At 43.8% G+C, this 25,778-nt stretch overlaps 1 protein-coding gene across 2 annotated transcripts in view; it reads right to left on the bottom strand.

Moving 5' to 3' along the window:
• The window catches only part of PCSK5 (proprotein convertase subtilisin/kexin type 5), a 1,065,339-nt gene that overhangs the window by 715,995 nt on the left and 323,566 nt on the right, over nt 1-25,778 (bottom strand). For both annotated transcript variants that reach the window (XM_086961287.1, XM_086961288.1), the window contains exon 4: nt 1,626-1,769. In XM_086961287.1, coding sequence (XP_086817413.1) covers nt 1,626-1,769 — 144 coding nt within the window. The remainder of the gene's footprint in view (nt 1-1,625; nt 1,770-25,778) is intronic.

Raw genomic sequence — 25,778 nt, 5'->3', positions numbered from 1 at the left:
CGGGAGGGGCGTCGTGAGGGGAGAGTGAGTGGGGAGAGGGCGGAGCAGGAAGAGCTGATCTCGGCAGGCTGGGGAACAGATGCTGCTGGGGAACTGATGAGAGGAGGTGCCCTGAAGAAATGCGACACGGCAGGCAGGGGAGGGGGCGGAGCGGGGGTGTGGGAGGGGTGCGCCTGAGGGGAAAGACATGCAAGGCAGGCGGCTGGTGGCATGTGCACGCGCTTTTAATGTCAATGCGCATGCGCATTGAGCTTGAATTTCACGGGCACTGCAAGGAATCGCCACGATTCCTTGCAAGTTGGTTAAAGTCTGTTTAAGCCCCCATAGTCTCGCAAGCTCAATGCGCATGCGCATTGACAGGCGAGACCTAAAAAGAGGGGATATGTTTAATTGGCATTGCCTTCGGAGAAATTCATACAAACAACGAACTGGACTGGCAAACAAATACATATATTTCAAGCGTCAAGGCCAAACCAATTTGCATTAGAGTGCAAAACATTCTGTGCTTTGAGTCAGACTAATGGCAGTCTGGGTATTTTTTATTTCCAGCTTCTGGTCATACCGAAAACCGATCAAATGGCAACTCGAAAAGAACTGAGTAGGACCTAGCCAGAGAGGAGCTCTTGTAGATAAGGAAAGCCAAATGTTGATGCTGTCGGGAAAACCCTAAATCCACCCTCAACCTTACAAGTATAGTCACTAAAGCAAAGCTCCTCCTGGCTGCCTTTAGACTCGAACGCTTGCATTGAATGTAGTTGACCATTTGCTCACCTTACAAGGCAATGGTGCAAAGTATCGGTCTCGCAGAAGCTAGCGTGAAGCAACCCTATCAATCTAAAGTGGAACCAAAGGAAACTTATTAACAAGTTGGACTATTCAGGACATGAGTAGATAAGATGCAAACAATTCCTACTCAATTTTCTTTTTCTCCTTCCTAAACAGTAGGATCCACATCGGAGAATCTAATTTTTCCTGACGATAAAATCCTTTACAATGCCCATAATATGCCTTATTTGAGCAGCACCGAGTATAGCCACAGTGCTTTACACAATCAACTATAATAGAAATTAAAATAACAGTTCTTTTATCTGTCTTGTGAAGATTGACAACCTTGTATGACAGATCATTCCTCCACAGCTTTAAGCTGAAGCAACCAATACAGAGTCAAGAACGGGAGTCACCAGGGTAACAGTACGTCACTACCGGACATGGAAGCAGAGCAACAATTTAAAGCCATGTAATGGTCCAGTTACTATGCATGTATATTACTTATTTAAACTGTAAATTAGGCAGATACGAAATCCAATGAATGCAAAAATTCGCCCTGCGAGTTATTGGAGTTAGTTCGAATTCTGCCCTTACAATTAGCAACCATGGATCACATTAGCCACTACAGACTGAACCTATCCACTAGGTAACAGAACATACTCATAAGTTCAGCCAATATAAAATGTAGGCAAATAATTAAAAGGTACAGTAAACTCACAACAGGTGTTCGCTTGCTCTGATCATATGAATCATGTTAAAAAACGTGAATACGTTCCAATAGCTTACATATATCACAGTGGATGTGCTCGACTATGCAAGTACACATACCTCAAAATACAATGGAAAAACACACTTACATAGTTCTGCATCAAATCAGGATGGTTTCTCTCGATGCCGTCATCCAAGATGGTGACTACCACATTTTTCCCAGTGTAGCCTCTTTTCCAAGCTCCAAGGATGTTCATGTCCGACTGGCACTGATGGACATTATCACTGCAATGCTGGAAAACACAAGCAGTCATGCACATTTAGGGCTAATACAGACCAAGAGTAGCATCTCTTTTTTTTTTTAAAGAGGAAAGTCATGTGAAAATGCATTGTATGAAAGTGATTTAGTCTTCAATTTCTTTCTCGTAAACAAAAAAGAGCCTCAAGAAATAAAAGTTTTTGTACACCCAAACACCACTGACATGGACAGAATTTGGATTTGCAACCTTAAAATAACCTAAAGTCACAGAATCGTGATTCTGGGCATAGTAATGGAGTGCTAGTCGCCCCTGACACAACTGGTAGACAAAGATTATGTGCATTTGTAACTCGGGGGCAAGCACTCTGTGGATGAGAAAACGTTCTGTAACAAATTATTTTCTAAGAAAGACTTCTGATTGAAAGTAACTGATGGGCAGGGCTTCGGTAACATGGTAACCGGTGCTCATGTTCTCTGGCAAATTAAACAAGCATTTACAATGCAACGGTCTCGCCTTTGCAAAAGTTAGCGCTTTTGGCATTGTAAATGACAAATGTTTTATTTATGTGTTGGTTTTGGAAACAGATAAATAAATGGCATTGTCATGAGCAGTAGAGAGTGAGTAGTAGAGAGTGAGTAGTAGAGAGAGTAGTAGAGAGAGTAGTAGTGAGTAGTAGAGAGAGTAGTAGTGAGTAGTAGAGAGTGAGTAGAGAGTAGTAAGTGAGTAGTAGAGTGTGTAGTAGAGAGTAGTGAGTGTGTAGTAGAGAGTAGTGAGTGTGTAGTAGAGAGTAGTGAGTGTGTAGTAGAGTGTGTAGTAGAGAGTGTGTAGTAGAGAGTGTGTAGTAGAGAGTGTGTAGTAGAGAGTGTGTAGTAGAGTGAGCAGTAGAGACTAGTGAGTGTGTAGTAAAGTGGTGAGTGTGTAGTAGAGTGGTGAGTGTGTAGTAGAGTGGTGAGTGTAGTAGAGTGTGTAGTAGAGTGTGTAGGAGAATGTGTAGTAGGGAGTGTAGTAGAGTGTGTAGTAGAGAGTGTGTAGTAGAGAGTAGTGAGTGTGTAGTAGAGAGTGTGTAATACAGAATGTGAAGTAGAGAGATTGAAGTAGAGAGATTGAAGTAGAGAGATTGAGGTAGAGAGATTGAATTAGAGAGATTGAGGTAGAGAGATTGAAGAAGAGAGTGTGGAGTAGAGAGTGTGGAGTAGAGAGTGGAGAGTCTGTAGTAGAGTGTAGTAGAAAGTAGTGAGTGTGTAGTAGAGTAGTAGAGAATGTGTAGTAGAGTAGTAGAGAGTAGTAGAGGGTGTGTAGTAGAGGGTGTGTAGTAGAGGGTGTGTAGTAGAGTGTGTAGTAGAGCGTGTGTGTAGCAGAGTGTGTAGTAGAGTGTAGTAGAGTGTAGTAGAGTGTAGTAGAGTGTGTAGTGTAGAGTGTGTAGTAGAGAGTGTGTAGTAGAGAGTGTGTAATGTAGAGTGTGTAATGTAGAGTGTGTAATGTAGAGTGTGTAATGTAGAGTGTGTAGTAGAGTGTGTAGTAGAGTGTGTAGTAGAGTGTGTAGTAGAGTGTGTAGTAGAGAGTGTAGTAAGTAGTGACTGTAGTAGATAGTGTGTAGTAGAGAGTGTCTAGTATAGAGTGTGTCGAAGAGAGTAGTGGCTGTAGTAGTGAGTGTGTAGTGAGTGTGTAGTAGAGTGTGTAGTAGAGAGTAGTGACTGTAGTAGAGAGTGTGTAGTAGTGTGTAGTAGAGAGTAGTGACTGTAGTAGAGTGTGTAGTACAGTGTGTAGTAGAGAGTAGTGACTGTAGTAGATAGTGTGTAGTAGAGAGTGTCTAGTATAGAGTGTGTCGAAGAGAGTAGTGAGTGTGTAGTGAGTGTGTAGTAGAGAGTAGTGACTGTAGTAGAGAGTGTGTAGTAGTGTGTAGTAGAGAGTAGTGACTGTAGTAGAGTGTGTAGTACAGTGTGTAGTAGAGAGTAGCGACTGTAGTAGAGAGTGTGTAGTAGAGTGTGTAGTAGAGTGTGTAGTAGAGTGTGTAGTAGAGAGTAGAGTGCGTAGCAGAGAGTAGTGACTGTAGTAGAGAGTGTGTAGTAGAGTGTGTAGTAGAGAGTGTGTAGTAGAGTGTAGTAGAGAGTAGAGTGCGTAGCAGAGAGTAGTGACTGTAGTAGAGAGTGTGTAGCAGAATGTGTAGTAGAGAGTAGTGACTGTAGTAGAGAGTGTGTAGTAGAGAGTGTGTAGTAGAGAGTGTGCAGTGATTTGAGTTTTACATCAAATTAAAAACGGGAACGGAACAAACTCATCCTATACATTATTGTGGTAGGTGCCCACGCATATAGGGTTAAATGATGCGTTAGATGCCACAGGTCCCACCAACACGCTTCCTTTATGATAGGAGAATGCCCAACATCGCGGAGATTTGCTCTCTGCTCTTCCCGGATATTTGTATTTTCAAATGTATAATGTTATCCTGCTAAACGAAGACGATGCTCAAACTATAAAAGAAGAGGGTTTCACAGATATGTTAGTCCTTCCGGGCAAACGAAATGACCCAAAGAAAGATCAAGTGACAGTTTAGAGCTCCAAGTGAGTCTTAATAAAATCAGTGTCTGGAACGCATAGCATCAAAAAACGAGCGGGGCATCAAACTGCAGTGTCATTCAATCAAAGCTTCAAGGCTTCTGAGCGCTAGCCGAGAATTATTTTTTGTGAAGCACTAATCACTGTGGAAGGTGCCCCTGCTATCCCAGATGTGAGAAGTCAGTCTGATATGAAAATAAGCAGTATTTGGAATGAATGTATTTGGCAGGGGGAAGGTGGGGCGGCGCAAGACCGTACTGACGAGTGAACAGGAGCCATTTTGTACCGAGTGATTCTGCCTGTGTGCATGTAGACAAACCAGGCAGCAGCATGAGCATGTGATTCGGTAAAATAACAAGCATTTACAATGCAATGGTTTTGCCTTTGTTAAAGTTAGAGCTATTGGCATTGCTCTTGACACTCTGAAGCTCCACTCTGCACTCTGAAGCTCCACTCTGCACTCTGAAGCTCCACTCTGAAGCTCCACTCTGAAGCTCCACTCTGAAGCTCCACTCTGAAGCTCCACTCTGAAGCTCCACTCTGAAGCTCCACTCTGCACTCTGAAGCTCCACTCTGCACTCTGAAGCTCCACTCTGCACTCTGAAGCTCCACTCTGCACTCTGAAGCTCCACTCTGCACTCTGAAGCTCCACTCTGAAGCTCCACTCTGAAGCTCCACTCTGAAGCTCCACTCTGAAGCTCCACTCTGAAGCTCCACTCTGAAGCTCCACTCTGAAGCTCCACTCTGAAGCTCCACTCTGAAGCTCCACTCTGCACTCTGAAGCTCCACTCTGCACTCTGAAGCTCCACTCTGCACTCTGAAGCTCCACTCTGCACTCTGCAGCTCCACTCTGCACTCTGCAGCTCCACTCTGCACTCTGCAGCTCCACTCTGAATCTGCAGCTCCACTCTGAATCTGCAGCTCCACTCTGAATCTGCAGCTCCACTCTGAATCTGCAGCTCCACTCTGAATCTGCAGCTCCACTCTGAATCTGCAGCTCCACTCTGAATCTGCAGCTCCACTCTGAATCTGCAGCTCCACTCTGAATCTGCAGCTCCACTCTGAATCTGCAGCTCCACTCTGAATCTGCAGCTCCACTCTGAATCTGAACTCTGAAGCTCCACTCTGAAGCTCCACTCTGAAGCTCCACTCTGAAGCTCCACTCTGAAGCTCCACTCTGAAGCTCCACTCTGAAGCTCCACTCTGAAGCTCCACTCTGAAGCTCCACTCTGAAGCTCCACTCTGCACTCTGAAGCTCCACTCTGAAGCTCCACTCTGCACTCTGAAGCTCCACTCTGAAGCTCCACTCTGCACTCTGAAGCTCCACTCTGAAGCTCCACTCTGAAGCTCCACTCTGAAGCTCCACTCTGAAGCTCCACTCTGAAGCTCCACTCTGAAGCTCCACTCTGAAGCTCCACTCTGAAGCTCCACTCTGAAGCTCCACTCTGAAGCTCCACTCTGAAGCTCCACTCTGAAGCTCCACTCTGAAGCTCCACTCTGCACTCTGAACGGTCAGACTCCAAAAATCGGCCCTAATCACAATAGTATTATTTCACCTGCGTGAATATAAGTCTTTGAAATTCTGGCCAGTGGTAATACACACAAGTAATATAAAATTGTTGTTCCAAAGAGCATTAAATGGAAATAAAACAAGTACCAGACCCATTGACGCCTGCACCTTAAAAGTGAAACTGACTGAAGCAAGCGCCCGGGCCAAGTTGAAAAAAAAAGCCACACACATTATATGCAGTCAAGGCGCGCTCACGAGGTCAGAAGGCACTCCACAGGAACAACTACCAGACACATTGTTTCATTTCACTCTGAAAGTGCAGGCGTCAAAGTGAAACTGACTAAAGGAAGCGCACAGCCCATTAGATGCAGTCAAGGCGCGCTCACGAGGTCAAATCTCCAAAGGAGAAGCTCGTGACAGCCTGACTACAGCAGAAAAAGCTCGTAACAGTCTGATGTCCACAATATTCCCAGAAAAGTGGCAACATAAGTTGTCTCGCATAGACAGCAAAAGCTTCGCTTTTGCTTTCGTCTAGGCGAGACCTAAAAAGGCATGGTTAGACATTTTTACACAGAACAAGAATATCCAGTGTAGGGACGAGGTGGCCAGATCAATGCCAGGTTTTCAGAATAACCACTGACTTTCTAAATTATATCAACTTAGATTCATAAATGAAACCTAGCCTTCTGTGGATATAGTCAGTGCTTTAAATGGGCCGGTATTGTCCGGTACGGAGTACCAGCACTTTTTTATTTTGGGGTGGAGAGTACCGGCACTTCAAGAGAAATGCAATAATTTTAATTGTAGAGTACCAGCATTTCTCAGAAACAAGCAGGTACTCTGGTACAGAGTACCTGCACTTTTAATTTTCCATTTCAAGCACTGGATATATTGATGGCCTGAACCAGACTCTCCTTGACCTACATTGGGCACACTTGGAGAAAATATGCCTAACACAGTACCTCAGGAGTTTAAAGATAACACCAGAATCCCAATTGACATTCTGTGACACATCAACTATGATGACCATATTTTCTGACATATGATGTGTAATACGGTTGAATTTTTCTGCCAACAGTTTTGATATCACGTTGTGGTATAATCCTTTATATATTTTTGCATGCTGCACCACTACTACTACCACTTCCAAACGATGCTCCTAGTGTGCTGTGCACAAACAGGCTTTGAGTAATGCAAAGGATGAAGAAGATTCAAATCCAGATTCATCCGTGGCTCCAACACGAGGAAAGACAGTCCTCGGATAGCTCTTCCAGACGATGGATAAACTGACTGCACGGTTGGGTGTATGTGACTGGAGGAAGAGAACTCATTGCCTTCTCATAAATGTCGATAGTGTGCACTGCACCAAACTGGTATCTGTGGAGGGGAGCACGTGGCACCTCTGACATAGTAAACATCATAAGAGATTCTTCTGAAGGGCTGCCAAGGTTCTCCACAACTACTGTACCAAAGAAATCAGAAGCTGTGCTCCCAAAGAAATTGTGTCATTCCACTTTGAATGTGCCAGTGTGCCACCTCATCACCTGTCCAGGACTGCCCAAAAGGTGGATAGCCAGAGTTTTCTGTCATGCCAACGCTCGGTCAACTTGTGGTAGAGTAGGCAGCTACATTTGAATGAGCATCACTGGTAACATGTAGAGAGGACTTTGCAGAGCCTTAAGCAGGCACGGTCAGTTTGAAACACATTGTCAGACAGGGCCCCATTCTCTTCCAAATGGTACATGAAATGAGGGCATCCGAGGCTCTACCAAGAAAAGAAAATGCCACGCTGTTGTAGATGCATAGCTGACTCTGGTTGAAATGGTTGTTTGGCTATTTGATAACGAAGGATCAAGCAGTTCACTATTGCATCACTAAGCCTTTGACCTAGTCCACCTTCCAGAAATTAGCATCAATCTCTACCATGTGTGTATCTTAGCTTTAACAGCCATTTTCTCTGTGATCTTGAATTGCAGATCATGTAGCTGTATAATTCAATTTATTCGCCATATTCCAAATTTAGATGTATTTATTTTAAGTTTTATAGAGCACGAACTTGACCCGTTAGGGTATCAGAGCGCTTTACAGGAATCAGCAGCAGTATAAAAAAGACTTGGGGGGGGGGAGGGGGGGGGGGATCTGGAAACAAAGGGATAAAAAGGGACAAAGTACAATTACATTTACTGTTCACGAGGAAATGAGGGTCCCAAATTCAATGGTGGGCAGCCCAGAGGTGCCGGGAGGATAGCGCCTGTGTACTCCCGGGTAAAGCATAGAAAGGAGATGGGGCAAGATCTCATCTCTGGGTGAAATAACAGCATAGTTTAGGTGAGGAATTTGCCCATTAGGAGGGTTTTGGCTCTTTTTTTGAAGCGAGCCAGCGACAGGATTCTTCTGATGGCGGTCGGGAGTGAGTTCCATATTCTTGGTGCAGCCCCGGAAAAGGCCAGATTGTAAGTTTGCTTTTTCCTAAAGCGTGCAGGTTGGATCAGGAGGTCTCAGGAGGACCGTGAGCTTCTGGTCCCTCCGGATAACACGAGTTTCAGGGCAAGATATGCAGGGGAGTCTGTCTATAATGCCTTGTACGTGATACATGCCATATTGAGTTTGATTCTGGCCTGTAGAGGAAGCCAGTTCAGCGCTTTCAGATGTGGTGAGATATGGTCGAACTTACTTGAGCCTGTTAGAAGCCTGGCGGCCGCTTTGAGGCAGGCTTTTAAAGGTGCCAGTGAGATCTTGGGTAAACCCTAGAGGGTAGGCCAGCCATATTCCAGTCTAGAGATGACTAGTGCCTGGACTGCCATTTTCAGGTCGGGAGTGTTGAGGAAGGGTTTCAGTTTCCTTAGATAGCTAAGGTGAAATCTAACCGATTTAGCCATCGAGTTGATGTGGTCCCACATGTTCAAGTTGCCGCCAGGGTTATTCCGAGGGATTTGGCAGAGTTCACGATGCTTGGAGGGCAGTTTAAGGCTGTGATGGCCTTGATCATATCAGAGTCTCAGGGTTGGTTTTGGGTGGGGATATTAGAAGAGATTCTGTCTTCTTTCAGTTGAGTTTGAGTTGATTGGACGAGAGCCATTGGATAGTCAGTTTCAAGGCTTCCTTCATGGAGAGAATCTCCTCGATGGAGGAGATCTTGATGTAGATCAGGGTGTCATCAGCATACATGTGGTACGAGATATTAGCGGTGTGTAGTACTTCGGCAAGCGGTTCTAGGTAAAGGTTGAAGAGGGTGGGGGACAGGGTTGATCCTTGAGGGTCTCCAACCGTGACCGGGGGAAGGAGCAGACAAATTGCAGTTAATCAGGAATCTCTGATCGGTTGTGGAGAAAGGACCTAAACCATTCCAGGACAGAGCCACCGATTCCCATCCGGAGTTTGAGGCGTTCGAGAATTTTCTCATGGCTGACCGTGTCGAAGGCCGAGGACAGGTCTAGGAGGATTAGGAGACAGGTTTTGTTTTGGTCCAGGGCTTGGAGGGCATCATCCACAATGTGGAGAATGGTGGTTTCCGCGCTGTGCCCATGCCTGAAACCGGATTGGAAGTCATCTAGTAGATGGAAATTGATGATGTGTTGGCTCAACTGCTGTTATACACACTTCTCCAGAACTTTAGCTAAGAGTGGGATGTTAGAGATAGGTCTAAAGTTGACAGGGGAGACAGGATCCAGTGACTTTTTTTTAGGATGGGGAGGACTTGGCCGGCGTTCAGCGAGTCAGGTATGGATCCCTGAAGAAGGGAGCCATTTATTATTGCAGTCCAGCTAGGAATAATGGACTGGGTGGCGGCAGCTAGCCAATTAGCGGGGAGTCATTGAAGTGGTTTTTCGGGATTAAGGTAGAAAGGATTTCCGAGGCGGCGTATTCGTCCTAGCTTTTGAAGTCGGTCCAGTGTGCTTGGTTCTTGGGTGAAGCCTGTGGACGCGACACGGAGGGAGGAGGCAGATCCGGAAGGGGTTGAGAGTCAGTGGCGTATCTAAGTTTGTTTCCGAAGGCTGTGATTTTGACAGAGAAAAAGGAGGAGAATTCCTCAGAGAATATTAGTGACTTGGAGGTTTCTTTCAATGTTTTGGCCATCCACAAGTTTTCACAGATCAGATTACCACATCCGAATGCATTATTTTCAGTTTTATCCTCAATACAATTCCAAACATGGGTTTAGCTCTGTTCCGAGCTAAAAAAAAAAAAAAAAAAAAAAAAAAGACTGTAGCAGTCGCAGTTTGTAAGCATGTAAAAATTCATACAGCATAATGTTGCAGTTGCTGTTCAAATGAGAGTTCTGCTACAGGGTAAAAAGCCCCTGATGCAGAGCCACCAGCCTTGGAAAACAAGATTTTAAATTACAATCATTGACAGTACCAATAGGATTTGCTTAAGAATTAAAGTGGCTTTGTGCCATAAATGGGTTTGGGCTCTCAATAAATCATCAAACATGCCCACCCCCATCACCCAGCTTTGCATCCATCCACTCGGATACAACTGCAATAAAACACACAAACTCAACAGTTTATACCAGGCACATTAAAAGAATACAAGCAGACAAAAGAAAACATGTTGCCATCTAAACATGGCAGGCATATGCTTGCAACAATGAAACTAAACATACTAGAGGGTCTGCCTCTTGCAGAGGTATTGTAAATAGTCTATTGTCTTTTTAAAGTTCCAGCATGGCCATCACATTTACAACTAAGGTGTTGGCCATCCTGGAATGGTAAAACAATGATACACTATGGACAGAAGCGTTGGGTAATGGTCTCCTGGTTTAGAGGAAGTGGCTGCTTGAGGTGCAATGCACTGCTGATGAAATGAGAAGCAATCAAACGACTGGTTAGTTCTACCTTGAGAGCTTCCATTATCCTCTTATGAAATATAAAAAGAAAAAGAAAAGCTTAGAAATGAAAAAGGAACTATAAAAGGAGAGATTAAAAACGAAAGTACTGGTTAACCAGCCCTGACACATAAGTACACTAATTTTCAGGTGAATATGCATACATGATCAGAAAATAAAGTCATTCACAGGACAAAAGAGCCAATGACTGATGTAGACTGAACTAATATCCCTATGTGGTATGCCTTCATGGATGGAAGAAGAGTGTACATGACACAGACAGATCAATAGGAGAAGAAGGATAATCCCAAGGCACTCCATGTATCTATAAAATATATGTTTATCTGTGGATATATGCATTATTTACTGTTTTTACCAGATCCTGTGAGACAAGTAAGCCAGTCAGGCCTGCCGAAGAGATTTTAGCAAAAATGATTACAGCCCACATCTTATATTCATAGGGATTTTTAGACATGTTCACCAAAGACTTTCCAGCAAAGGTAATCTATGATACACCTTTTAACAAAATACATATCTGTAGGTTTTAATACAGAGTTAAAACTATCCACCTATACATGGCTAATGCTTTTCTCAATAAATATGTCTGTTTTTTGCCTTTATTGTAATGTTTCTTGATAGTCCGATCAGAACGCTGGCATCTGAAATATTTTTTCGGCACAGACCATTATCATTGGTTTGCACCATAACCAACCCAGGCATCCGGTATAGAGCTTAAACTCCCCCCACAAGGCTTTGCTGTCAAGCCAGAACTAAATACCAGGAAGATGTTTTACCATATTAATACTTACAATGACCATAAAGCACATGGGAAATTAGGGTTTCATGAAAGGGAATGATTAGGAGTAAATGTTTGCTCACTTGTCCACCAGTTACGTCCAAACACAACAAATGTAAATTCTAACTCTCAAAAAAGCAGCGCTACAGATACATATAGGAGTTTCAAATACTTTCTTCAAGTTAAAACCTCTAGGATTAATTGAAGTGTTATGCCCCTAATTTCATACATCACTAAGAAATTGAGAGGTACTTCAGTGCTGACTAAGGGATATGACCCTAACACCTTGAAATAGAGGGCACAAAATTCACTCAATTCCGATAAAGTGATTGCCTTATGTATAGTGCTGTAGACGTTTTTCTATGCACTTGCTGTACTACTAACAGGCATGGGCGTGGTTCAATATTAACATTAACCCAATAGAAAATATTGTCTTGATAATAAAATTGAACAAAAACAACAAGTCTGAAATAGCACAATGAATAAATAAAATACAGTTATCCATAAAAAGTTGATCAAATACATAATTCTTTAAATGTTGTTTTGATTTTAAAACTTACTCAAAATGCTATTTTCCTTCAGTTTACACTAATGGTATAGTTTGCTCGTCGCTAGCTAGATAATCCATTGCCCACTTTTTCTAATCACGGACTTACCCACTGAAAAGCGGTAGCTATGTCTAATCAGTTCTCTTTGTGAGAGGACCAGTTTCTCTGCCATATCTAATCCCTCTCACACGTGCCCTAAATCCCTAGGAAACAGTTTGAAGCTGTGCCGTTAATTTAACATGTTGCTTCTATTTTTAAGCTGTTTGCAAGGCAATAATACTTTTTAATGATGCAGGATGGGGAAGTGTTCTAGAAAAAGTGAAATTAACCATGTCAACGGCCACAGTTGGTGACACCACATTCCATTTTTAGGTTGAACTTGGGCAGAGCATGCGCTGCTGCAAGCATGCAGTATTGGAGAATGGCGTTGAAGACCTGCCCACTGTTTGCCATATTTTTTATTGGATTGTGTCTTTGTCCTTCGTAAACACAGGCTTCTGAGTCGTTATTAGGCATGTTAGTCCCTCCTTGGTACTGCCTTGTCTGCATTCGTTGCCTCCCATACGACTGGACCTTTTACTTCTCATGTTACACGGTATTTGAGCAGTGCGGTATGCTTTAAGTATAGCGGCTGTGCATACTTTTTATTTTTCGTTTGTTTACTAGTTCCCATGGGTCGCATTCACATTCATGGAGGCCGCGCCCCTTACTTTAGACAAGACGCGGCTAAAGAAAGGTGAGCTGCCGCTATTAAAGTGAAAGTGCGACAGGGGCGCCTTTACATAAATAGAAAACATGTTTGTCAACTTGACAAACAGATGCTTTTTTTAGTAAAAGCACCCCATGCCGCAGTTTCACTTCAATGTCGCCCACTCCCCTCTCTTTAGACGCAGATTGTTAAAAAAAAAAAATAAAGAGGGTGCAGCTGCCATGAATGTGAAACTGCAGCATGGGCGCTAGAAATTTGCAATGCAATAGGTCTTACATTTGCGAGAATTTAAGCTATTGCATTGTCAATAGCTCAAACTCTCCTAAATGTGAGACCTATTGCAATGCAAATGCTTGTTTTAAATACTACAAGACAGTTTGTACTGTTCGTTCATGCTGTTAGTGTTGGATATATAATTTTTTTAAATCCAAAATCAGATTTGTTTTTGTGGAAAACCTATTTACTTGCTGCTTATAATGAGCACACAAACACTCAGAGAATCAAGGATCATGGAGGATTTCAGAAGGGGACATTCAACAGCAGACTAAACATCTGGTCGCTCTGTATATAAGGCTGCTTCATCAATATTTATTAGCACGTTTTGTTGACTGTCCTCTCACTATTGACCTTGTGAACAGGACAGACCTTTCAACAAAGCTGAAGACAACGACGATTAACCATAGGTTTCTAACTTCACTAATAGCTCTACATCCTAGGAACTGGGTTGTAGAGCTTAGTATTAGAGCAAGCATTTGGAATGCAATAGGTCTCGCACTTACGCAGGTTTAAGCTATTGGCATTGTAAATGACAATGCCTTTTATTTCCGTTTTAAAAACTAAAACATAAATAAAAGGCTTTGTTATTTGCAATGTCAATAGCTCAAACTTGCGTAAATGCGAGACCTACTACATTGCAAATGCTTGTTTCTTTTAACTATGTCCTAGACCGCTGGGAATAAAAATGTTGTCAGCAAGGAGTCCCAGAGGCATTATTAACTTCACCACCTTTTGAGCACACATCACATGGGGAAAAAAACTGCTCCGCTGTAACTCAGGTGTCGAAGCACAGCTGGGTTGCATTCGGAAGCACAGCTGGGAACCCGATGATGAAGCATGCCACCATCTAGGTTGGTGGGTGAGGATTCTTCTTAAAAACCTATGTGGTTCCTGGCACTCCAATACTTCTAACAGAGTCATCCTTGTTTAAGGATTCACTAGTTGGTTGGTCCACGTTGTTCTTGATTGCAGCTCTGAATATTACACAGTTCTTACTTCTCCCACTCCAGACTACACAGGATGGGGAGATGAGATTCAGTTCAATGTACCCAGGGGTGCGGTGCACCAGGTACCATCTATCACATGCTGTTTGAGGGAGGTCATGACAGTGATGGCTACAGTTATAGGACTTACAGTCCCAATGGAGGCCAAAAGGCTGCTCCTGGGTATCAGTGGGGAACGGAAATGGCCCAAGTACCATACAATTTAGCTGGCCTTAGACGCTGGGGTAGCAAAGCAAAATTTGGACGGATTGTGGGGAGCTAGCAGACGCCTAACAGTCCAGAAATGGGGAAATAACTTTGACTAGTTCCAGACAATGGAATGCAGGATCTATCCAGATTAGGGATGCCTCCGTAAATTTGATAGGATTTGGGGCATACAAGGGATCTAACGGAGGGGCTGGGTGGGTATGAAGGGAGGGTGCAAGGCAGCCCGTTGTTGAATGCATCAGTTGGTACAGCCGGCGAGATACACACTGTATATGTGCAGAGGGTGATCAGTGTTGAGGCGAAATGTGCACAGGCTCCCGGCGAGGGGCTTATGGTGTTTGTTAATCCTTCAAACTGTACTGTTGTGAATCTGAACAACTGCTTAATAAAAAGTTGTTTTTTTTTTAAGTATGTACATATCACCGGGTATATATCACAGCCAACGGTGCATGACCAAGGCGTTCATTCGGAACACAGACACTTCTAAGGGTTTCTTACTAAAACCAATCCGTCTTACAATTGTCCTGGATCCCCTCTTGACAAATAAAAGAACATTAAAATTTACAAGAAATGAAAGTTCATAGTAACGAATTTAAGTTGTTTGTCTGTGAACCCATTCATTTGCTCCTTTTCATCTCAGTACAAGCAACTACAAGCATTTCTAGCTAGTTTGGGGCTATAAATAAACTAAAATTGTGTAATCAACACATTTTCGCCATAAAAAAAGTAATTTGGACATGTGGTCTTTGTTGGAATTTAAAACATTTTAAACATGTTGGCAAACACAGACTAATCACGGTATCTGAAACTATAATCAACAATTATTAGATAGGAAATTATAAAAGTGGAACATGCTGTAATTAATGGAGGGGAAAGCAAGGCACATTGAAATGATGGTCGCATTAATAGTTATTTACTCCGTCCAGTCTTCCGGTCCGTACCACAGTTAAATTCTATAAGGAAATCAATAATACACTTTTAAAATTTCTATGCGCAGGGAAAAGCCCAGAGTTTGCCATCACAAAGTTACAAGGCCAAAAGGAAATAAAGTTATCAAGTTACAAGTTCTCAATTGAACTACAATGTCTTCTGAGATGATCAAGCCTCACTTTGGTCCACTAATTATGAGAGTGCCCGATACCAATAAAGTGTCAAACTCACTTGATAGAGCATTCCCTTCGGTTTTATTTTCACAAAGCCAATAACAATATACACATTGTCTAAATAATGTCACATACAAAAACATGTAATGAATACAGAAAGTTAAATCAACTCTCACAAGAGGACTAGCTTGACAATCCATTATGATTCAATAGTGAAATTAAAATCGGGGGCATGGCTAGAGAAGCCATCATGGCAAAAGCTCTGTCAAAGAGCTCTGCAACAATACCCCTTAAAGTATATAGTGATGTTTATTTATGCCAGCCCAAGAGGGTAACGTTCTTTCAGAGAACGCAAATGTAATGGGTCATGGCTTGGGTGGGGTTATGAGTTGCTCCGAGGAAGCCACTGTGGTGTCCACGGAATTCTGTTCATCGCATTCCACTCGCGTCGCTCTCCGTTATTTCAATAACGTTAACAATGAAGAAACCTTGTGTTCCCTGAAAGAGCTATCTGTACAGACTTGAGAGTCCACTGCAGTAGCAACCTGTCTAATAGTTTAAATGGACTTCTGTGCAATAACATCCCTCTCAGATGAATTAAAGACCGATTGAAATAGAAAGTACTACTCACTGCTTCCAGGTCCAACTTCAAACGGGGAAGGGAGAAAATTATACTTTAAAAGAAAAAAGAACACTCCCACCCACTAAAAGATGTAGAGAGGCTGCAGATGTTAAAGAGTATAAACATAGACAATGGACTTCACGGAGAGACATCACGAAGAATAGAATAATCGATGAATTCTCAGAGGGACAGTGATATGGATATGATTCTGAAAACGAAGATTATCTATTTATCCACATCATATAATATATGCTGATTAATTGTGTTTAATGTACAATGAAAGTACTCAAATACACCACCATGCCTATGTACTTGTACAGAATCGAGCGAATTATATAGCACTACAAACACTAGCGGAAGAAGAAGTGGAAATGAAAGCTTCACTAAGCTAAGCAACAATATATTATGTGCCTTATTTGGAATCAATTCAGGGAATTTAGATAAAGTAAACAGAGTGTTCCAATTTTCTCCCATTCAGACAGATCCACAACCTAGTTTATTTAGGTTTGTGAGAATGCTTATGTGATGCAGGCAAAAATGTAATGTAGCACCACGAACGTAAGCTAAAATGAACAAGCATGTGTCTGCCTTGTAGTGTGAGCGCGCGGTGGGACCGTGTGAGAGGAGACTCCATACGCGTGCGCATCGCCTGTCCGTGCGCGCACATTGTTTGTCTCCCTTCGCGCACCAAACCGGCAACAATAGTCTCGCCAAGGTGAATCAGCGCATGCGCTGTGTTCACTAGGCGAGACCTAAAAAAAGACTCTCAGAAAAGATGACAGTGCTAGATGTTCTCAAATAATGGTGCATTCTTGTGCCTTTCTTCTTTCATTTGTTTACAGCTTCACTTAGAGAAAGAAAAGGACAGAGGAAGATATTTCATGTTTCACCTAAGGCAGCTGAAATGTAATAATATTGCTGGAAGATGGCTGGCATAAATTAAATAATTTTTCTTGTTGATGAAACAATCCTTAAGACAAAACTATATAACTACTTCTGAATTAAACAAATAATATGTGCAAACAACTAGAAATGCCTTAAAGTACTAGGGAAAGAAATGCTTACCCTTAATTACCCCGGGTCTAATGCCTCATTAAGTTTAAAAGAATGACTGTATAACTATATCTGTGACCGTCCTGCTCTCAGCAGAAGCGGCCGCTCCACACGCTGCTCCCAGCCCCCTCAACGGTATCGTTACCTATTGAGAGCCTATCTCGCACTCTGCCTTAGCCTGCATAGTCAAAGATTCATCTAGCTAGTTCGTAGCGCCAGATTGCCCCGCCCGCTGCGCATTACTGTTTAAATCTGCCGAGGCCATTTAGATCGTTACGCTTGACTGCCAAGGTGCGCTTGTGCGACAGCAGTTCTTGTGCTGTGCTGCCCGAAATTGTATTTGTGCCTGTAATTGTAAATTGTATTTGCGCCTCCGCCATTCACATCGCGCTCGCCTACATTGTGCCCCAGTGTTGTTTTGATATTGCCTGCTTGCTGCCATTTTGTTTGTTGTTGTCCTGCCTCCTTCCCCTGATCACCACCCCGCCTCCCAGCTGACCCTCCCTCGCCCCTCCCCTTCCACTATCCGCATATGACAGATGCATTTTCGCGCAATGCTCACGCGCAGCGGTCGCGCCCCATGTGCGCCAAAGGTAAGCCCGTCTACGCCCGTCCGCGCCTGGCCCGCGCCCAGCACCAGACCCCCTGGTCCTCGCAAACCGATCTCATCACGCATAACGTACGACATCGCCACCCTCCTAGCCCTTAACCCCGGGCGCATATCACAATGCTACAAAGCTGCCCCAGGACGTACCCACGGCTCCTTCACCTGCCACTCCTGCAAGTTCACCTGCATCAAGACCCCCACCAAATCCACTAACTCCAAACTCAGCTCCGACCCTAATCACCTTAAGTGCATCCTGCTAAACACCCGCTCCATCCACAGACATGCCACAGAACTCTGGGACCTACTCAACACTACTTCACCGGACATCGCCTTCCTTACAGAAACCTGGATGAACGCCTCTTCAGCACCCGACATCGCCATAACCATCCCGGACGCTTACAAGATCATCCGAAAAGACCGCACCAACCAAACAGGAGGAGGCATCGCCATTGTCCATAAGAACATCATCCGAGTCACGACCAGCTCCGACGATAACCTCGCGACCGCCGAACATCTTCATTTCCAGATCCACACCGACCCCAGGACCACGCTTAGAGGCACCCTCCTCTACAGACCACCAGGAACCCGCACACAATTCAACGAAGACATCACCGACTTCATCAGTCCACATGCCCTCGCCTCCGAGAACTACATTCTACTGGGAGACCTCAACTTCCACCTGGAAAAGAAAAATGACAACAACTCCTCCACCCTGCTGGACAACCTGGCCAATCTTGGTCTCAAACAACTGGTTGACACCCCCACCCATATAGCCGGACATACGCTCGACCCAATCTTCACCACCAGTGAGCACATCTTATTCGATCTCCTTCGATCACACCACAGCTCTCCACTGGACGGACCACAGCTGTGTTCACTTTAACTACAAAACCACCTCGACCCACAACCCCCCACAACCTATCCCTCGAAGAAACTGGAACAAAATCACCACCGACCAACTCCTCACATCGCTCAACCAAAACCCACCCGCCCTCTCATCTGACCCAAACCAAGCGGCCACCAAACTCAAACAATGGATCACTCACAGCGCTGATGAACTAGCACCCTTGAAAAACCACCAAACCAAACAGGGTAGCAAAAAGGCCCCCTGGTTCAACGAGGACCTTAAGAAATCCAAGAAACTATGCCGTACTCTTGAGAAAACATGGAGAAAAAACCCAACCACTGACAACCTGACCACCTTCAAGACAGCCACCCTCAAACACCACCAACTGATCAGATCCACCAAGAAATCAGCATTCAAGGATCGACTCGACAACAACGCCCAAAACAGTAAGGAACTATTCAACATTGTCAAAGAATTTACCAACCCCACCGCAGCCTCAAACGACATCACTCCCTCCCAAGAACTTTGCGACTCCTTATCCTCTTTCTTCTATAACAAAATCGCCGACATCCATAACAGCTTTGAGAACACTTCCAAAGAACAGCCCACTCCAACCACCTCCGAACCTAAACCGCCCCCTAACATCCTTAACGCCTGGAACCCAATCACCACTGAAGACACCACCCGCCTAATGAACTCTATCCACTCAGGCTCACCAACCGACCCCTGTCCCCACCACATCTTCAACAAAGCAGATTCCATCATCGCACCCCATCTCCGTGATATCATCAACTGCTCCTTCAACTCCGCTACCTTCCCAGAAAGCTGGAAACACGCCAAACTCAACGCCCTCTTGAAAAAATCCACAGCAGACCCCTCTGAACTCAAGAACTACCGCCCCATCTCCCTCCTCCCATTCCCTGCCAAAGTCACTGAGAAAGCCGTCAATAAACAGCTCGACGCCTTCCTTGAATCCAACAACTCCCTCGACTCCTCACAGTCCGGATTTCGAGCCAAACACAGCACCGAAACCGCCCTTATCGCAGCGACAGACGACATCCGAACACTATTGGACAACGGAGAAACAGTTGTCCTCATTCTACTCGACCTCTCCGCCGCCTTCGACACGGTCAGTCATAGCACCCTCATACAACGCCTCAGCAACATCGGCATACAAGAAAAAGCTTTAGACTGGATCATCTCGTTCCTCGCCGGAAGAACCCAGAGAGTCCGACTCCCCCCATTCAAATCAGAAGCCACCGAAGTCATCTGCGGAGTACCACAAGGATCATCACTCAGTCCCACCCTCTTCAACGTCTACATGAGCCCCATCGCATCCATCGCGCGACAACACAACCTCAACATCATCTCTTAAGCCGACGACACCCAGCTGATCCTCTCCCTTACCAAAGACCCTAGCACCGCCAAAACCAATCTTCATGAAGGCATGAAAGAAGTAGCTGAATGGATGAAACACAGCTGCCTAAAACTTAACTCAGACAAAACGGAAGTCCTCATCCTAGGATCATCCACATCTGCCTGGGACGACTCATGGTGGCCACCGGCCCTGGGCACGGCACCCATACCCACAGACCGCGCACGTAACCTAGGCTTCATCCTAGACTCCTCCCTCTCGATGACCAGACAAGTCAACGCCGTCTCTTCCTCTTGCTTTAAGGTACTTCGTATGCTCAAAAAAATCTTTCGCTGGATCCCCACCGAAACAAGAAAAACTGTCACCCACGCTCTGGTCACTAGCCGACTGGACTATGGAAACACCCTCTACGCCGGAACCACTTCCAAATTACAGAAAAAACTCCAACGCATCCAAAACGCATCAGCCAGACTCATATTGGACATCCCGCGCCAAGCTCAGATTACCGGTCACCTGAAAGACCTCCACTGGCTTCCCGTCAACAAGAGAATAACGTTCCGTCTCCTCACCCACGCACACAAGGCCCTTTACAAACTAGGACCCGAATGCCTCAACACACGAATGTCCTTCTACACACCGACCCGCCAACTAAGATCCTCCAATCAAGCCCTCGCTGCAGTTCCACGCATCCAAAGATCCACCATGGGAGGAAGATCCTTCTCCTACTTGGCGGCCAAGACCTGGAATTCTCTCCCCACTCACCTCCGCCTTACCCAGAATCACATTTCCTTCAGGAAGGAACCTAAAACCTGGCTATTCGATAAATAATGCACCCCCCTCCCCCAAGCGCCTTGAGACCCTCTGGGTGAGTAGTGCGCTATACAAATTCCTAAACTTATCTGTGGCTAATTGATATGGAATCAATTCATTGGTAATAGATTTGGTGCTGTAAAACCCTGGGTGCAAATCCAACTCTTACAAGCTGTACACTACATTAAGGAATAGGATGAAGCTTTAGGATGGTATAAAAAATTATATGATGTTTTAAATGTATGTGATATTGTGGGATTGTATAGTAATGAGAATGTTTTAAGGATTCAATATTTTAACTGAGTTGCCTTTGTCGAACAAACTGAAGTGGGTGAGGATATTTGGACTGGCAGCTCTGCACTCAATTCATGAACACTGTGTAAATCCATCGTAGACTTACGCCTGTGCTTTGGGTAAATTGCATCATTTTTGGACATTCACTAACCCTAGTGAGACTAGACATTGAAAACCATGGAAAGACTGCTTTTATGCGCACGTAATGCCTATGCAAGCTCCGGAGATGGCCACACTGACTGCAAGCCCTCCCTTTCCTCATTCCCGAGGGGAGGCAGGCTTAGCTGACATGACAGCATCAGATACCACTGCTTCTCCAGCACATACATCTTTTCTTTACACATACTGCTCCCTTGATGTTAGTTTGGCGACAAGTCTCAGTCTTCAAAACACATGAAAAAAATGAAGTGTACCAGAATATTCCCTTTTCTGTGTAAAGCTGTGATATGGACTGTCTCCTGTGGTGCGCCTAAAGTAGCCGGCTCACGCCAGGCAATTTATACAGCCCTTGATAAGGGAAAGGCTGGCCAGGGAGTCCCTAAATGGGAAATATGAGTCGCTCTTGTGCACACGAATTCAAGTGCAGTGTTTTGGAAACCCTTCTAAATATTGGAGAGGCAGGGACAGTGTTTAGAAGGCTGTGAATGATTAACGAGCGCCTCTTTTATCTACAATGTACAGAGCGCCCACCAGGCAGGCTTGCACTTACGATGCTAACAAGGCTTGGACATAAGCCCTAAAGCCCATAAGCCTCTCGTGCGCGTTTTGTAGAAGTGACTACATTCCAAAACCCGCTATTCAAAACTGGAGCCTACAGACAGATTCATGTCAAGAAAAAATATCTGCAATATGTAGTCACAACGACGAATACATATAGCAACATAAAAGTATGTGCAGAATCAGTTCAGAAACGAGGTGGTGTCACTTAAAAAGTTTCACATGTCCTTTTCCTCTTCTTACAAGGATTCACTTTCCTTGAATTATTCATGTTTTGATCTTGTGCCCCAAGGGCTATTAACAGACAGCACACTGTATCAGGCAAAGAGTAGGAGTATTTGTTGTTGAAAATTGCAAAGTGCACCTGGCGAGTGGATACTAGCGACTTTTCAACACTTGCCCCGCAGGGATTGTATGAAAGTCGTGCTGCAGAAAAAAATATTTGTGTGGAAAGCTGTGCACAAGCATATCAGCGTACCTCGGAATCCTTCCAGCCCACCCATACCCCAACGTTCACGTTCCACGATAGCCTTAGGATTTACGGTGTAAACAAGGGTTGCAAACTCAAGCAGTGGTTGGGTTCCTTGCGTCTGCAATGTTGATTGGCCTTTGGCGACAGTTGGTTGTGCATAGGGGCCCTGCTGACCAGGTAGGAGGGTAGGCAAAATGGCAGGTTGGATCCTAGTGGTTGAGGTCTATACTGGGAGTCTGGGAGGGCCTGGCAGTTCGAACTGGACTGTTCCCATTGGGCGCAGCGTCAAGAGAGATTTGCATATGGCTGGGTTCAAACTGGAAAGGCATGGGGAGCAAAAAAACGATGGATTTAGGCCCAGATCTCTGTACTGGGGTGAATGTATGACATTGGTCTGCATTTTGTCCATCAATTGTTCTTTTTGCAGAGGTCAATACTGGCTCATGATGTCAAGACGCCCATCAATGAGAATTTGTTTCTAAAAGGAAGTCTGCTCTGGTTTATTGGTGTGATTCCTCCGGTGTGCATGCAATAGGTTTCATCGATGTATCAATAAAAGCTTCGGTGGAAGAATATTAAAGGATCGTGTTGGTACTACGTGATCTTTGTAACAAACCTAAACACTGAAAACATTAAATGCTTTTTTCTTTCTGCTTAGGCAAAAACAAACTGCCATTGATGTACATATCAGTGTGCTCATTAAAGAGTGTTCTGTCACTAGTTCAGTCATGATTTCTCTGCTGACCGCTTGTGCCCCACTGCCCTGTTCTTACAGGACTGCTGAATAAGACCGCTTACAATCGGTGAGTTTAATTCTTGTCCCCTGGTGAGCACGCCTTTAAAATATTTGACACTATCTTTTTCGACCTGCTAGACTTAATTTTGAAAGGAAACCTCACAGTCCCGAAAAGTCTCACTTGTTTCTCTTTTATGTTTACCTTCAGCGGAAGGTCTCAGGCTCAAGTATACATCATGTGATTTGGCACAAATGACAGAGCATCAATCGCAAAATGTTTCAGCATCCCAAAGTGTCTATTAATCATACTTTATGGCACGCAGATGCACAATGTCTCAAAATACTCTGAAAAAAGAAGTTCATGGTATTTAGTCGCCTGCATTCATTTCAAAATGAGCAGAACGGACCTCGCACGTTGTGTAATGAGGAGTTGCTTATCAGGAAGTTCTAGCTCGTCTATACGGAATATTAACCGTACCCCTGTAAACAGGTATGTGACCACTCCTCTTGTAGAAACACTTGTAATAGAAATGTAGGATGTATGCTACTCAGTTTGCAAATACCCTCTGGGCTCAGATTCTTTCTAAATACCACAAGGATTCTACTGGTACATGTTTCACGATCAGCCATGAGGAGATGCATAGCGCTTTACAAAACCATAAAAACAACTGAATCAATAATACGAAACCATACTAGATCATTGAGATGGCAGAAGGGTCCCACCAGACCCTCTGTATTACAAAGTACCAGCCACGTCCTGTGATCATCCTAAAACATCACTTGTCTAAACTACACAGATATATACCTACCACCATCATCACATGCTCCGTTTGACTCTCCATTTCTACATAGAAACTGAGGGATTTCCATTGTTTTTCCCTTATAACAATGCATCGCTCACTTTTGGACTCATTACCTGGGTAATCAATTTTCAACGCATTTTATGTTATGCTGTGGTTTTTATTGCCATATCAGGAAAAGTGTTTTATGCCCTGTCATATTATCGAGGAATTTTACAATGAATCAGTAAGTCTATAAGTATCGATGCCGTCTTGAGACTGATTACATCCGTCATGCTCTTTCTGTTTTTATTAGTGGGACTATAAAAGTAAGGAATGTTCTTACCTTGTATGATAAATTGGTGTATGAATACGATTAGCTATGTGCCATCTATTTGGATTATACTCCTTGTCTGTTATTATGGTATATTATATTATTCTTACATTTTCATGTTTTTATGTATTTTTAAACTGTGGTTTTATGATGTAATAAATTTGATAGATGTATATAATTATGTGCACTTTTATGATTATATATAATTGAATAAAGTGGATTTCGACTTAACTTGACTCCATACGTATATTACCCAATCTGGTGCAATTGTGTTAAATAGCAAGAATATCATATTTAAGAGCAAGGACCCCATGGACATACAAGGCAAGTTCAAGATTTGGAAAAGTAGGTGTGATTTTACGTGTCTGAATGCAGCGATGGCTTCAGACTTGGTTAACTCTCAGATCATAACTGAAGATCGGGGGGGGGGGGGTGAAGTGCATAGCGCAGCCACAGTCACTGGTAGCAATGGGATTCTTTGAGCATTTTATGTAACCTATTATATCATCATTGCTATATAATACTAAAATCTAGACAATTTCCATTGTTTACAGGTGTACACCATTAATCTGAGGGTATTTCCTTCCACTGGTCTAGGAAAAACTGTAATCTTCACCCAAAGGTTTTCTTGTGATTGAGGGCACCCACTCGGAGTAACTTTTTGTTTGCCTCTGGGTCATGATCTACTGCTGCCTTGAAAACTGTCACACATATACTGTTGCATGTGATGAAACGACTGTGTTTGTTCTTGTCATGGGTAATTGGTTGCTGATTAAAAAGACTACCTTGACCATCTGTTTGGTTAGATGCCATTGGCCTTTTTTATACAAAGTTTATTATTATATTATTGCTGCATACCCTCTGTTGAACCGGTCAGCCTTCCGGTGGTCTACCCAAACCTTTTGCCTCTCCTCCTCCATTTTGCTGAACTTAAGTTTTGTTGGCCTTATGACTGTGCACTTTACGACTGCAAAACCAGTGCTAAAGTGCTTGTACGCAAACCCCTAAAACATCAGCAAATTGGCTTATATCCCATTGCCATATTTCATTTGCTTATAAGTCCCTTATAGGGTGGTATACCATATACCCAGGGCATCTAAATGTAAAACTACAAGTGGTCAGCAGCATATATTGTGCCACTAACTTAAGTAGCACCTTAAACAGGTCTCAGGCCTGCCAATGCAGCCTGAATTCATTTTTAAACTGCCATGTCGAATTGTCAAGGCCTAAACTCCCCTTTTATTACATGAATGTCACCCCTAAGGTAGGCCCTGGGTGCCTTGTAATGGAAAGATTGGATATGTACCTTTTAGTTTTACATATTCTGGTAGTGAAAATCTCCTAAATTCGTTTTTTACTACAGTTAGGCATAGCCTTCCCATTGGATAACATTGGGGATTTCTTAATACATTTTTAAGGCTGTAATTTCCAATTGGGAGCAGGTAGCTATGTCAAGCCTGGTGTCTTTGGAATTGTAATGAAAACCCCTATTTAATCATACAGTCTATTTTTTTATTAACATTTTGAAAATGCCAACCTTAAGAAAGTTGGCATTTTTCTGTCCTTAGCCTTTTTGTGCTTGCAACCTGTCTAGGGTCACATGACTGAGTGAAACTGACAGACTTTGTGAATTCCTCCCAGTCAGTCAAGCAATCGAGGGATGAGGTCGGCCTCAATAGGCCATCTGCTGGCAGGATGTGGGGGGTGGAGGAGCAAAGCAGAGCCCACATGCAACTGAATAGGGTGTGCTCTCCCTTCACATAAAGGACCTTTCACCTCCACATTGTCACTGCAGCCAGCTTGGAGCCAGTGCAGGGGTGTCAGGAAATTCTATGCACTTCAAAGCCACTGTCTAGAAGCTT

The sequence above is a fragment of the Lissotriton vulgaris genome, chromosome 3_1, assembly GCF_964263255.1.
Source record: "Lissotriton vulgaris chromosome 3_1, aLisVul1.2, whole genome shotgun sequence".
Classification (NCBI taxonomy): Eukaryota; Metazoa; Chordata; class Amphibia; order Caudata; family Salamandridae; genus Lissotriton; species Lissotriton vulgaris.
The sequence above is the reverse complement of the archived record's forward strand: the minus strand, read 5'-3'. Positions and strand labels throughout refer to the sequence as shown.